This window comes from Asparagus officinalis, chromosome 4 (assembly GCF_001876935.1).
Source record: "Asparagus officinalis chromosome 4, Aspof.V1, whole genome shotgun sequence".
Lineage (NCBI taxonomy): Eukaryota > Viridiplantae > Streptophyta > Magnoliopsida > Asparagales > Asparagaceae > Asparagus > Asparagus officinalis.
Window position 1 is genome coordinate 40,827,657 of NC_033797.1, and position 13,302 is coordinate 40,840,958.

Below are 13,302 nucleotides of genomic sequence, written 5' to 3' on the forward strand. Positions count from 1 at the left end.
CTGTCCCGCCTTTTTGCTAGTTTCTACACAAAACAGAAGAAAAAGCTCCCACATTGACCAAACTGTCCTGCCTCTTCCATAGCAATCTCCATCCGCCCAGTGTTTACGTGCAGCCCCAACGCCAGCCCACACGGACCCAAACTGCCACGAAACTTTTAGACTTTTTATCTTAAATTCTATTCCCACTGACCAAATGACGGTTCGGCTCCATCCCTGGACCCCCCACCAAGCAATTACCCCCGGTCATTCCAACGCACCTCCACGTGTCCTCACCTCGACACGGCCACGTGGCTGATCTCCGTTGCCTCCTTCCCCTCCACGGAAACCCTTTGGGAGCTATAAAGGCCTGAATGAAAGACACCCCCACCGCCAGGCTCCAGCCAAGCAGCAGCGCCCACGCTTCTTGCTCTCTTTTCTTCTCTGTTCAACTACCGAGATGGCGAGCTGGTTTTGGAGGAAGAGAGGGTCCTCAGCAGGCAAAGGATCGGGACCGGGGCCCACCAAAGTGGTCCTCGACGGATCGGACATCGAGGAGTTGGTTGGGAACAAGGAGGCGTTCAGTAGCTACGTGGACCACAAGTTTCAGGAGCTGGACCGGGACCACGACGGAAAGCTGTCGGTGAGGGAGCTCGAGCCTGCTGTCGCCGATATCGGCGCTGCGCTCGGGTTGCCGGCTCAGGGATCTTCGCCGGACTCTGATCACATCTATTCCGAGGTGAACGTAGCGATTTCGATTTCGATTTCGGTTGCAATTAATTTAGTGGATTAGTTGCGAGGGTAAATTTCCACAAAGTTTGTCACATTTTCGGTTAACCCTTATTTAAAAAAAAAGCGAAAGTTTTCGCGAAATTTACCCTTTATTTGCAGATACTGATGAATGCGGTGAGATTTATTTATTTATTTATTTTGATGGGGCAAATTCTGAATATTATCTTGCTGCAAATAAATCTAAGTTTATTGGTGAGATAGTTAGTGGGGTAGGAGCTTGAGGTTGAGAACCACCATTGGTTTTTTGATGAGCAAAAGAAAGAAGCAGAATGGGTGGTATTTTTTGTTGGTTAGCAGGGATGTGATGTTTGGGATAAGGATTGGGTGATGTTAGAGGCCAATAGTTTAAGTGGTGGATTGGACTCTGATGAAATTCAGCAAATGTTTGTTTTCGGAAATTGACTGCTGTGGATTTTCAATACTTTTTTTTTCCTGTTTTTATTGGACTTTTTGTCAACAATCTTGGTGCTGGGTATGTCATGTTCTATGACAGGCATATTTGGAATTTAGCTAGTTTTAGGGTGCGTTTACTAATCATATTAATATTGGGTCTGGCTCTACTTTCGACCAAAGTGTTTTTTTTTAAAGGGCCAAATTTGGTCTAAGGAAAACTCGGCCAATATTGACCGAGTTTTAACTAAGACATGTTTGGGAGTTGGTCAAAGTGATGTATAAGCCATCGCGACATATTTGGCAAACACCTGTTTTTGGCTTGTACGCCAAAAAATATAAGCTAGGGTAACCCAACTTATTTTTCAGTAGGTTGTAAGCCACATAGTTTGACCAAATAAAAGACCACTGTATCCCTCAATATTTAAGAAAATCAAAAAGCTCTCTATTCTCTATCTCCAACCCCTTTTTGGTCATTTTGACAACAAAGATAGATCATAAGCAAGTCATTTGCCGAACACTCTACTATTAGAAATAGATTATAATCGATTAAATTTACCAAACACTTTGTATTATATCCACTTGAATTGAATTATAAGTCATTTATGGATTATAAGCTAAGTGGATTATAATCCAAAGTTGACAAACATGGACTGATACAATTTTTATCGAAATGGGACCAAGGCCAACATGGCCTCACTTTGAAGAGTTGCCAAACACAGGCTCGTTGGAGCTCAGGTTTGTAGAAATGGTTGAGCCTGGTTCAGGCAAGCTTAAGCTTGTTTGTAAGACTTAATCGTGATTAAATCATAAAGAATAAACATTAAGAGCGGAAGCTTATACCTGAATCCATAACTTAAATCTGAGTTAGGGTTTTGATGATCTTCTAATCTTAGGGTTCCTCCCTTTTGACTCTCTTTAGATGGGGATAAGAGAATGAGAGTGGCTAACCCTAGATTAGGGACCATAACCCCATGTATATAGGTATTGTACATTTGTAATTTGACCCTTATTAAATTACAATTACAACCTGGTACATATAATCCCATAATTTATTTAAATACCCATTAACCCAAATTGATTGATCACTTTAAGTGGGTTATCCTTAAAGATAACAATACACATTGATTAATCATATATGCCCACAATTAGATTTAATTAGATTTAAATCCAATAATCTCCCACTTGGGCACCATATGATTCCTTAAATTGTGTATAATCTTATGAGCTCATAATTGCTATCACTGAAAAGGTATTTCCGAACAATCTTGTCCATTGACTATATCAATATAGAATCAAAGCGGCATTCGTCACATTTATCGTGACTCGACCCATCAATAGTCACATATACCAATATAATCAAACGATATAGATCAATCATGGATGTGCAGCATGAAAATTACATGCAATGTGATCAATACATGTCTATTTTCAACTGGTCCTACTTTAGTGAGGTCAAATCCAAACATAATATAACAGAGTGTCTTAACTGAATACTTTATTCTGATCTGACAATACAACTAAACACAAAGCATCAAAAATTACAAACTCCCACTAAATCATGATATCCTCGAATAACACCACACCCATATGAGCAGTGTTCTCATGAAAGATCTTGGGTGTCAATCCCTTAGTAAGAGGATCAGCTATCATGGAGTTTGTCCCAATGTGCTCTATAGTTATCTGTCCACTCTGTACCCTTTCTTTCACAATCAGGAATTTAATGTCAATATGTTTTGACTTAGTTGAGCTCCTGTTGTTATTGGAATACATTACTGTAAATTTATTGTCATAATATAACCTTAGTGGTCTTTTCATATTTTTCAAAATGTGCAGTCCAGTGACAAAATTTCGTAACCATATTCCCTGATTGGATACCTCATAGCAAGCTACAAATTTTGCTGTCATAGTGGAGGAAGCTACAAGTGTCTGTTTGATACTTTTTCATGATATAGCTCCTCCTGCTAACATATAAATATAACCTGATGTAGACTTTTTGCTATCTTGGCATCAAGCAAAATCAGAATCAGAGTACCCAATGACCTCTAGCTATTCTGATTTTCTGTATGTGAGCATATAATCTCTTGTTTTCTGAAGATACCTCATAACCCTTTTGACTGCTATCCAATGATCTATACTAGGGTTACTTAAGTATCTGCCTAACATCCTAATAATGTACGTAATATCCGGACGCGTACATACCTGAACATACATTAGACTTCCTACAGCCGAAGCATAAGGAATCTTCTGCATTTTTTGAATTTTAAGGTTGCCTTTAGGACACTGATTGAGACTAAATTTGTCTCCTTTAGCCACAGGGGTGTCTCCTGGTCTGCAGTCTTGCATGTCAAACCTTTTAACTACTTTATCGATATAGCTCTTTTGTGATAATCCAAGAATACCCCGAGAGCGATCTCAATGTATTTGGATTTGTGATAATCCAAGAATACCCCGAGAGCGATCTCAATGTATTTGGATTCCTAATATAAAAGAGGCGTCTCCAAGATCTTTCATCTCAAAATTCTTTGATAGAAATCTCTTGGTTTCGTGCAACATGCTTATATCACTAGCGGCAAGCACTATGTCATCGACATACAGAACCAGAAAAATATACTTACTCCCACTGAACTTGTGATATACACAGTCATCAACAATGTTCATCTCAAAACCGAACGAGATAATTATTTGTTAAAACTTGTAATACCATTGACGAGGAGCTTGCTTGAGTCCATAGAAGGATTTCCTTAATTTACAAATCATATTCTTTGGGTCTCCTGATACAAAGTTTTTTGGTTACACCATATAAATCATCTCATCAATGTCGCTATTGAGAAATGCAGTCTTAACATCCATCTGATATAACTCAAGATCATAATGAGCAACAAGTGTCATGATTATTTTGAAAGAGTCTTTCGATGAAATCGGAGAGAAAATCTCTGTATAATCAATGTCTTCCTTTTGAGTAAAGCCTTTAGCTACAAGACGTGCCTTATACCTCTCCACATTATCGTTTGCATCCCGCTTGGTTTTAAAAATCTATTTACAACTAATTGGTTTTGCACCTTCTGGTAATGGGACAAATTCCCAAACCTTATTGTATTGCATAGACTTGTACTCTTTATTTATGGCATCAATCCACTATTGAGAGTTAGAACTTTTCATGACCTGAGAGAAGTTGATTGGATCATCTTCCAACATTCCATTACTTTCCTCATGTTCTTGGAGAAATACAATATAATCATCCGAAATAGTATTTCTTCTTTCTCTCAAGGATCTCCTTAATGTTACTGGTTCTTGAGGTTGTTGATTTTGTTCCTCTAGAACAGGGAGTTGTTCAACATTATCATCTTGAGGTTCCGGATTTACTTCTTGAGCAACAACAGGTATAGTAACATGAATATTATCAAAAGTAACTGTATGGATTGGATCTGAAGCCAATTCCTCCTCAAAACTAATGTCTCTAACCTTATTTCTCCCTCCAAACTCAATATCCTCAAAGAATATTGCTGTTCCCGTCTCAAAAATAATCCTGAGTGTGGGATTATAAAACTTATAGCCCTTAGAGCGTTCAGAGTACCCAATAAAGTAGCTGCTAACTGTTTTGGAGTCCAATTTTTTTTTTATTTGGCCTATAAGATCTTGCCTCAGCTGGACATCCCCAAATATGTAAGTGCTTTAAACTGGACTTTCGACCAGTTCAAAGTTCATAAGGTATTTTAGCAACTGTTTTACTTGGTACTCTATTCAGAATATAAACTGCTGTCTTTAGTGCTTCTCCCCAGAGTGACTCTGGTAAAAAAGAATGAGCAATCATACTTCTTACCATATCCTTAAGAGTCTTGTTTCGTCTTTCAGCTATACCATTCATGCTAGGTAAATCCGGCATTGTGTACTGTGGGACGATACCGTATTTCTCTAGGTATCTAGCAAATGGTCCTGGACGTTGTTCATCTGAACCATCATATCTGTCGTAGTACTCACCATCACGATCAGATCTAACAGTTTTAATTCTTTTATTGAGTTGATTCTGAACTTCAGCTTTATAGGCTTTGAACATGTCCAGAGACTCAGTTTTCTCATGAATGAGATATAGGTACCCATAACGTGAGTAATCGTCTATGAATGATATAAAATATTGTTGATCATTCTAAGATGTAGTAGGGAATGGTCCACAAATGTCTGTATGTATCAATTCTAAGACGTCTGAAGATCTTTTGGCACCTAATCTCTTAACTTTGGTCTGTTTTTCTGTATGTATCAATTCTAAGACGTCTGAAGATCTTTTGGCACCTAATCTCTTAACTTTGGTCTGTTTTCCCTTGATACATTCAACACATACGTTGAAATCTGAAAAGTCGAGGGAATAAAAAATGCCATTAGACACAAGATGCTTAACTCTACCTTTTGAGATATGACCCAAGCGCTTATGTCATAACGTCGCCAAATTTTTCTTATTTAATTTACGCTTAGTACCACTAGATTCCACATGCAAGGATTCATTATAAGAAGCAATTGTATCAAGCAAATATAGGTTATCATAAGTACTCAAGTAACCGGTTCTCACAGCATTTGAATTAAAAGATAAACTGAATTGACTATTTCCAAATAAACAATAATAACCTGATTTGTCCAATACAGAAATAGAAACTAAATTCCGTCTAAAAGATGGTACTACAAAAATATCTTTTAAGTCCAAATAAGAACCGGTTCCTAATAGCAACCTAAAATACCCAATTGCTTCAACATCTACCGATTGATCATCGCCCATAAAGATGTGTCTTTTAACATCACTTAGCTTTCGGTAGCTCAGGCAACCCTGCATAGAAATACTTATATGAGTAGTAGCACCAGAATCTAACCACCAAGTATTTTTAGGTACTGAAGCTAAATTAACCTCAGAACAGATCAAAGTAAGGAACGTACCCTTATTAGCACGTCAGGCGTGATATTTGGTACAATCCTTCTTTACGTGTCCAGGCTTGTTACAGAAGAAACAACCCTGATTATCCTTATGTTATTTTTTCTGAACTGGACCCTTAGCAGCTTCATTATTATTCTTTCTTTTCTTGCCCTTATCCTTAGAGGCATAAATCAAATGAGCATTTTCTGTCTTATCTTGCTTTAACCTGTTTTTTTCTTGCACACAGTGTGAAATGAGTTCATTTAGAGTCAATTTCTCTTTTTGACAGTTATAACTGACATTGAACTGACTGAACTGTGTAGGAAGAGATAATAAAACCAGATGCACCAATAACTCATCACAAAGATCGAGTTTAAGTGCTCTAAGTTTTAAAGCAATATGAGATATTTCCATAATATACTCCCTGATATTTCCTTTGTCCTTATACTTTATCGAAATCAAACGAGCTAAAAGCGTGCTTGTTTCTACCTTATCGTTTTTCACAAAATGTTTCTCAATTTCGGCAAGAAAATCTTTAATCTTAGTAATCCCTTCGGATTCTATTTCCCTGAAGGTTTTCGGAACGCCGCGCTTAATGATCATAAGACTCATACGATTTGAACGCTCCCGCTTCTTATATTCCTTCTTTGCATCAGGAGTGCTATCCGTATTGAGAGGTTGAGATTGTTCAGTTCTTAATGTAAGGTCTAGATCCATACAGCCAAGAACAATTAATATGTTCTCTTTCCAAACCTTAAAATTTATCTCATTGAGCATGAGAATTGAGTTGATGTTAGCATAAATTGTTGTAGCAGATGCATTAGCTGAAATAAATAAAAAATACTCACATTATTAACTATAATTAATAATCAATAAAATTCAAATAATGATAAATCTTATCTCAAGATATCTGGCACAACATTAATATCAAGTCTTTGGACAGTAATATTAACTTGTAAGTGTTACCTTGTTGTAATGATCAACCATTGACAATAACTCATGTCAAATAATAAAACTATCTTTGGATCGATTCATTATTCACATGTAAATCTTATAATTGTCACACGTTTATCATCGCAGATGTGTATACAGTCTAAATAAATATTAACCTTTTTTTGGGTCGATTAAATATTTACACGAATACATACACACAAACATCTCACATTCCTCATGAACAGTCTACACAAGAGAGGTTACTTTGGCAACTTCTTGTTTTAATTAATCAATTGGAGTGAGAGACAACCTTAATACATTAGTGTCATAATATTTAAATTAAATAATTGATTAATTACCAATTTAAATTTAAATTAAATTAACTTAATTTAAATTTTCATAGCTTAAATAGGACCTCATTACTTAATTAGTTAAATTAAACATACTAAAATTAGGCCCAAAACTAAATAGAGTTAAGTGGGCTGTGCCCTAACTCAAATTGTTGCAGCCTTCTTCTTTCACCCGACGGAAAAGAAGAACAATAGAACGAACGCGAGGTTCGTTTGAGAATGAACGCGGGGTTCGTTTGAGAACGAACGCGAGGTTCGTTTGGATTGAGCACAAGACTCGCCTGAGGATGAACGCGGGGTTCGACTTGAGAACGAACGCGAGGTTCGACTTGAGAACGAACGCAATGTTCGTTTGAAAATAAACGCGAAGTTAGACCTGAGGATGAACGCGATGTTCAACTTGAATAGAGCGCGAGGCTCGCCTGAGAACGAACGCGAGGTTCGTCTGAATCGAGCACGAGGCTCGCCTGAGAACGAACGCGAGATTCGTTTGAATCGAGCACGAGTCTCGCCTGAGAACGAACGCGAGGTTCATTTGAATCGGTCACGAGGCTCGCCTGAGAACGAACACGAGGTTCGTTTGAATCGAGCACGAGGCTCGCCTGAGAATGGGTAAGTCCTCAAGCCCTAATTCTTCTTTCACCCGTTAGGGTTCAGAACTGAAGCGCCACCGCTTGGGCTGCAACTAACGAACACCCCTTAGGGTTTCGTTCTGAAAAACCGCCACCACCACTGACTGTAGGGCCGTCGTCGATACAACTCCAGCGAGCAGTTGGAGAAAGTCGACGAACCGAAACAAAAAACCCAATTTTTCTGTCGATTTTGAACTCAATCATTCAGATCCAAGCTTCAAAATGGAATCAAACCAAAAAAAAAATATGAACTTTACAGTTCATGAGTGCTATAGATCCCAAAATCCGAAAGAAAAAACCAACATAATCGAATCTTTTACTGTTCATCCATGAACAGTTCTGAAAAACAGAGATTTAAGATAAAAAAAACCCAATTTTTAGAAACTTAAACCCCTAAGAATTAATCACGGGTGGCTCTGATACCACTTGTAAGACTTAATCGTGATTAAATCATAGAGAATAAACATTAAGAGCGGAAGCTTATACCTGAATCTATAACTTAAATCTGAGTTAGGGTTTTGATGATCTTCTAATCTTAGGGTTGGAAGCTTATACCTGAATCTATAACTTAAATCTGAGTTAGGGTTTTGATGATCTTCTAATCTTAGGGTTTCTCCCTTTTGACTCTCTTTAGATGGGGATAAGAGAATGAGAGTGGCTAACCCTAGATTAGGGACCATAACCCCATATATATAGGTGTTGTATATTTGTAATTTTGTCCCTCATCAAATTATAATTATAACCTGGTATCTGCACATATAACCCCATAATTTATTTAATACCCATTAACTCAAATTAATTGATCACTTTAAGTGGGTTATTCTTAAAGATAGCAATACACATTGATTAATCATATGTGCTCACAATTAGATTTAATTAGATTTAAATCCAACATTGTTTACTTGATGGGTCAAAGTTTGGTGCCTGCAGTCAGCCTCTAGCGTAATAATAACTGAACCTATAAAGTTTAGCTAGCGTATTCCAGGGAATGTATAATTTGATTACTAAGAAGTCTGGTGGGCTAACAAGTAACAACTCTATCCAGGTCTTAGTCCAATAAGGTATAAGAAACAAAACCCAAATTCAAATAGAGGAGATTGCAAACTTCTTGAATTTTGTAATGGGGATGATTCATGTAATGTGAAAATTGAGGTTAAATCTTCAAGTATATTGGACAGTATTTGCAAAGACCTCCTTGTTACATTTGTTATTAACTCACCTCAATTTCTTCTAATTAAATTCACTTTGTCTTGGTGAAATAAGTTCACTTTCATATTGAATCTGAATTGTTTCTTCTTCTTCTGGATAACATGATTTGTTAAAAAAATAAAAGTCTTGTACATATTAAATTTGCAGGTTCTGAGTGAATTCACACATGGAAAACAGGACGTAGTAAGCAAGTCTGAGTTCAAAGAGGTGCTCTCTGACATTTTGTTAGGAATGGCAGCTGGGCTTAGAAGGGATCCAATAGTAATTTTAAGGATGGATGGGCAAGATTTAAGAGAATTTGTCGAGAGTCCAAAGTTTGAACCGACAGCAGTTTCCATATTTTCCACAATAGAGCCAGGTAATGCCTCTTTAGGCAAGTGCATGTTACTGGCTCTGGAACAACTCAAAGTCGAACAGGGAATGCCCCCATCTTCGGATACTTGGGTAATTCAGAAACATTGAATTAAACCAGATATTAGGATTATAACTAGATACTATCATTATTGATGATAATATTGTGTTTCTGACTATGTATCTTGGTTAATGGTCATAGGTTTCGAGCAATATTATTGAGCCTGTTCTTCAATCATTTTCTAGTGATCAACTGGAAAAACCTGTTTCTGATGAGGTATTCTTAGAAGAATTCAAGAAGTTGTTATTAGGAATTGCTCAGAGGCTCCAAGAACATCCTGTTATTGTTGCACACAGCGAAAACACCTTCAATGGCAGTGGTATCAGACGATTGTTGTCTAACAAATTTGAAGTGGATAAGGTAAGAACTTATTTCCATTTTTTTCCGAAGACAAAATTTTGAGTGATGGCTATTACAAAATTTTGCTATGCTACATGAATAGGTAAGTTCCCTTAAGATCTGTATGCAGTGAGTTTCTCTTTTCTTCTTTTTTTGAGAGCCAAAACTATGCTTAATTCTTAATAACATGTCAAGAACAACAGGTGATCAGATGGAAATGAGGTGCATATTTTTGCACTTTAAGCGTAACAGCTATTTCAGGTGGACATGTTAGCACATTTATTTTTATTTATGCAGACCTCCCTTTGACACATTTACTGAGTGTCAAAGGCATCTGCTGAGTTTAGAAGTATTTAACATTGAAAAATTTTCGAAAATTTTTGTCCAGTGACAGAAATATATTTATCTGATGCATGCAACTAACAAGTAAAGACTTAACAAATTTGAATTATGTTTCAATGAAAAGCTTCAACCGATTATCCTGTGGGATATAAAGAATCTTTTATACCTAGGAGATAGCATTGCGAGAAGATGGTTGTATTTTGTTGTAGTTATAGTCTCTGCAATGTGTCTAGAGTTCAATGGTCTAAAAAGACCTACTATTTAAAGCGCTCTTCTAACCTTGAATCCTTGATTGTATACACTTAAGTAGATAATTATTTGTCATTATCTCAATGATGAACTAATGTTTCTACATTGCTCTGATTTTAATTTTATGTTAACATTTAATTCTTCCTATCATGTGAAGGAAATGTGAAGGAAAGGCCAACAAGTAATTTAACCTAGATGTACTTTAACTTAAAATAACATGAAAATCCTTCAATGCTTGCAACTTGATACAATATATAGTGCTTATTTCTTTTGCTACTGTCTCCAATCATTAATATGCAATTTACATGGTACTTGCAGTTGTTGGATGCAACATGGAAGGATCTACCGAAGGATCGCCATCATAAATCATCAAAGGAGTACCTCCGAATTGCTCTTGATAGCATTGCTGCAGCAGCAGGTTTGCCTCCTTATGGTGCAGTCAACGAGGTAGCCTACTTGAGATAACCTTTGAGCTCTAATCATTAATAGTATTTATGATTTTAATCAAATTTTTGATACATACATCTAATTATTGATTTTTCAAATTACCTTACATGTGATATTTTCTTTTTGAGAGATAATAGTACACTATTAGTCACGTTCTCCGTAATTCGGATTCAGCATCTTCTAATATTGTTTACTTAATTCCTTTATCACCCCAGAACCTCCTATTTAGCACTTTGCTGAAACAAGTTTGCACATTAACTGAGCTGGGGATTTACAGAGTATGCCTTAATCATAGGTATCTGTTTATTTTATAAGGTTCCATTCTGTATCTAACTAGAAAATAAAAAAAATTAGGTGCATTTGGTTAATAAGAATTTCCCCTCCAAAGAGCCGGACAGACAAAATTGTCTAAAATTTGATCTATTTGCTCAAATAAATAAGTTGGAAAGGAGCTTACGTTTAAAGATTATTTATGCCCCTGAAAAATGGATCCTTGAGTCTTTTTCTTCTTTTAAGAAAAAGCTAGAATATGGAGACATTTTCGTTGAAAAGAGAGAGAAAACGATATGGCAGCAGTCAAGGGTAAACATAAGGAAGTGTTTGGTAACTGGAAAGGAAATGAAAAGTCATTTCACTTTTTAGTATTTTATGAATGAGAAAGTGATTGGAAAGTAATTGACAATTGAACGTTGTCACATATCCCTTTAATTTTTTCACCTTCTCCACATAATTTGTGGAAGTTGATAGGAATAGGATGGAGGGAGAGAGAATAAATTTTTTATCTCTCTTCTTACCATTTGATCTTTAAATGTTAACTTGGCTGTGAGTTTTCCATGACAACCATCCGTGAGAAAGGGTAGCATATAAAAAAGCCGATCGACTGTGATCACCTCAAATTTTCATTTTCTTAACCTTTTATCATTTCAAACAAGATTTGTAAATAGAAATTAATGAGAAAATCTTTTCAGAAGGAAATACTTTTTGTTCTAACATTTTTTGCTTTCCAAAGATTTCTCAAATTGCATATTACAAACTGACACATTTGCTATGCGATCCGATAGATCGATGCCATTGTGAACGAGGCGATTAGGATGGTGAACGCAGACGACGGGAAAAGCATGAACGAAGAAGAGTTTAAGAAGCTAATTGCTGAGATACTTGGATGCATCATGCTACAACTGGAGGGCCGACCAATCTTTGTTTCTTCTAACTCAGTGGTCAATGAGCCATTAGCTTCTTCATCCTCAATCCTGTGTCCTGCACCTGACAGTACTGATTTGCCCTTAAAGGAGTGATCATACATACTAACTTATGTGAGAGGGGCATGCTTCTTAACATTATCATGTATCATAGTGTGATAATAAGTTGACCTTTCATGCATGTTGTTTTTTGAGGCTTGATAAGTGGCCTTCTCCACGAATGGTTTCTTCTAAGTGGGAATAAAAGATCGTTGATCTCTTACTATGTATCCACATTAAGCTTGTACACACTGATCAATGTAAATGTTAAACATACGACTTTTATTATGTGTTTTGTTAGTTGAGATGAAGGATTTTGGTTTTCTGGATTATTTTTTCGGAATCGAGGTTGCCTGTATATCGCAAACACTTTCGAGCGGACTTTTTCTCAGTGATTATCTTGATTTCACTTCGGTATGTGCTCTCAAGGAGCTGAATTCCAACATTAACATGGCGTCTGATCTTTGTCCGCAGCCTATTCAGGACAGAAAACTCAGTGGTGCATGTATTGCTACTAGTCAAGATTATGTCACGCAATACGTATATAGAGCCAGTCTTGTTAATATTCATGTGGTTCCTGTACGAGTACTTTTATTCTCATAGCATTATCTACTTTTATTCTCGTAGCACTATCTACGGCTGTCCTGTTAGGACGAAGTCCGTACAATAGCTTTTGTTTGAGAAATAACAAAATCTCATTTTGATACTGACATTTGTTTGAGATGATATAGTAAATGAGAAAACAGGTGTGCGAAGATTATGAGGCAAAGGTTAACAATGCGAAAATGACGCAAAAATAAGCATTTATGTTAATTTTGATCAGCCTTAGAACTATTGATGGTCTACAATGAACCATCGATGGTCAAGGCTCATCGATCTACAGTGAAGACTCAAAGAGATTCCAGAAAGTTGATTATGAACTCTCGATATGCTACAGGGAACCATCGATGGTCCCTTAAACCAACGATGGCTTACATTACACAATTGCAGAGTTTTAGAAACTCAAAATCAGATTATTGATAATCTATAGTCAATCATCGATGGTGCTCAGGGAAAAATCAATGGGCCGGATTGCCCACTGATGGCAACGATG

At 36.7% G+C, this 13,302-nt stretch overlaps 1 protein-coding gene across 1 annotated transcript; it reads left to right on the forward strand.

Annotated features, from left to right (window-relative positions):
- On the forward strand, positions 368-12,534 carry LOC109837269. The gene is made up of 5 exons (XM_020405435.1): positions 368-715; positions 9,330-9,626; positions 9,736-9,954; positions 10,843-10,971; positions 12,033-12,534. The coding sequence occupies exons 1-5, from the start codon at positions 437-439 to the stop codon at positions 12,264-12,266; spliced, it is 1,158 nt and encodes a 385-aa protein (XP_020261024.1). The 5' UTR covers positions 368-436; the 3' UTR covers positions 12,267-12,534.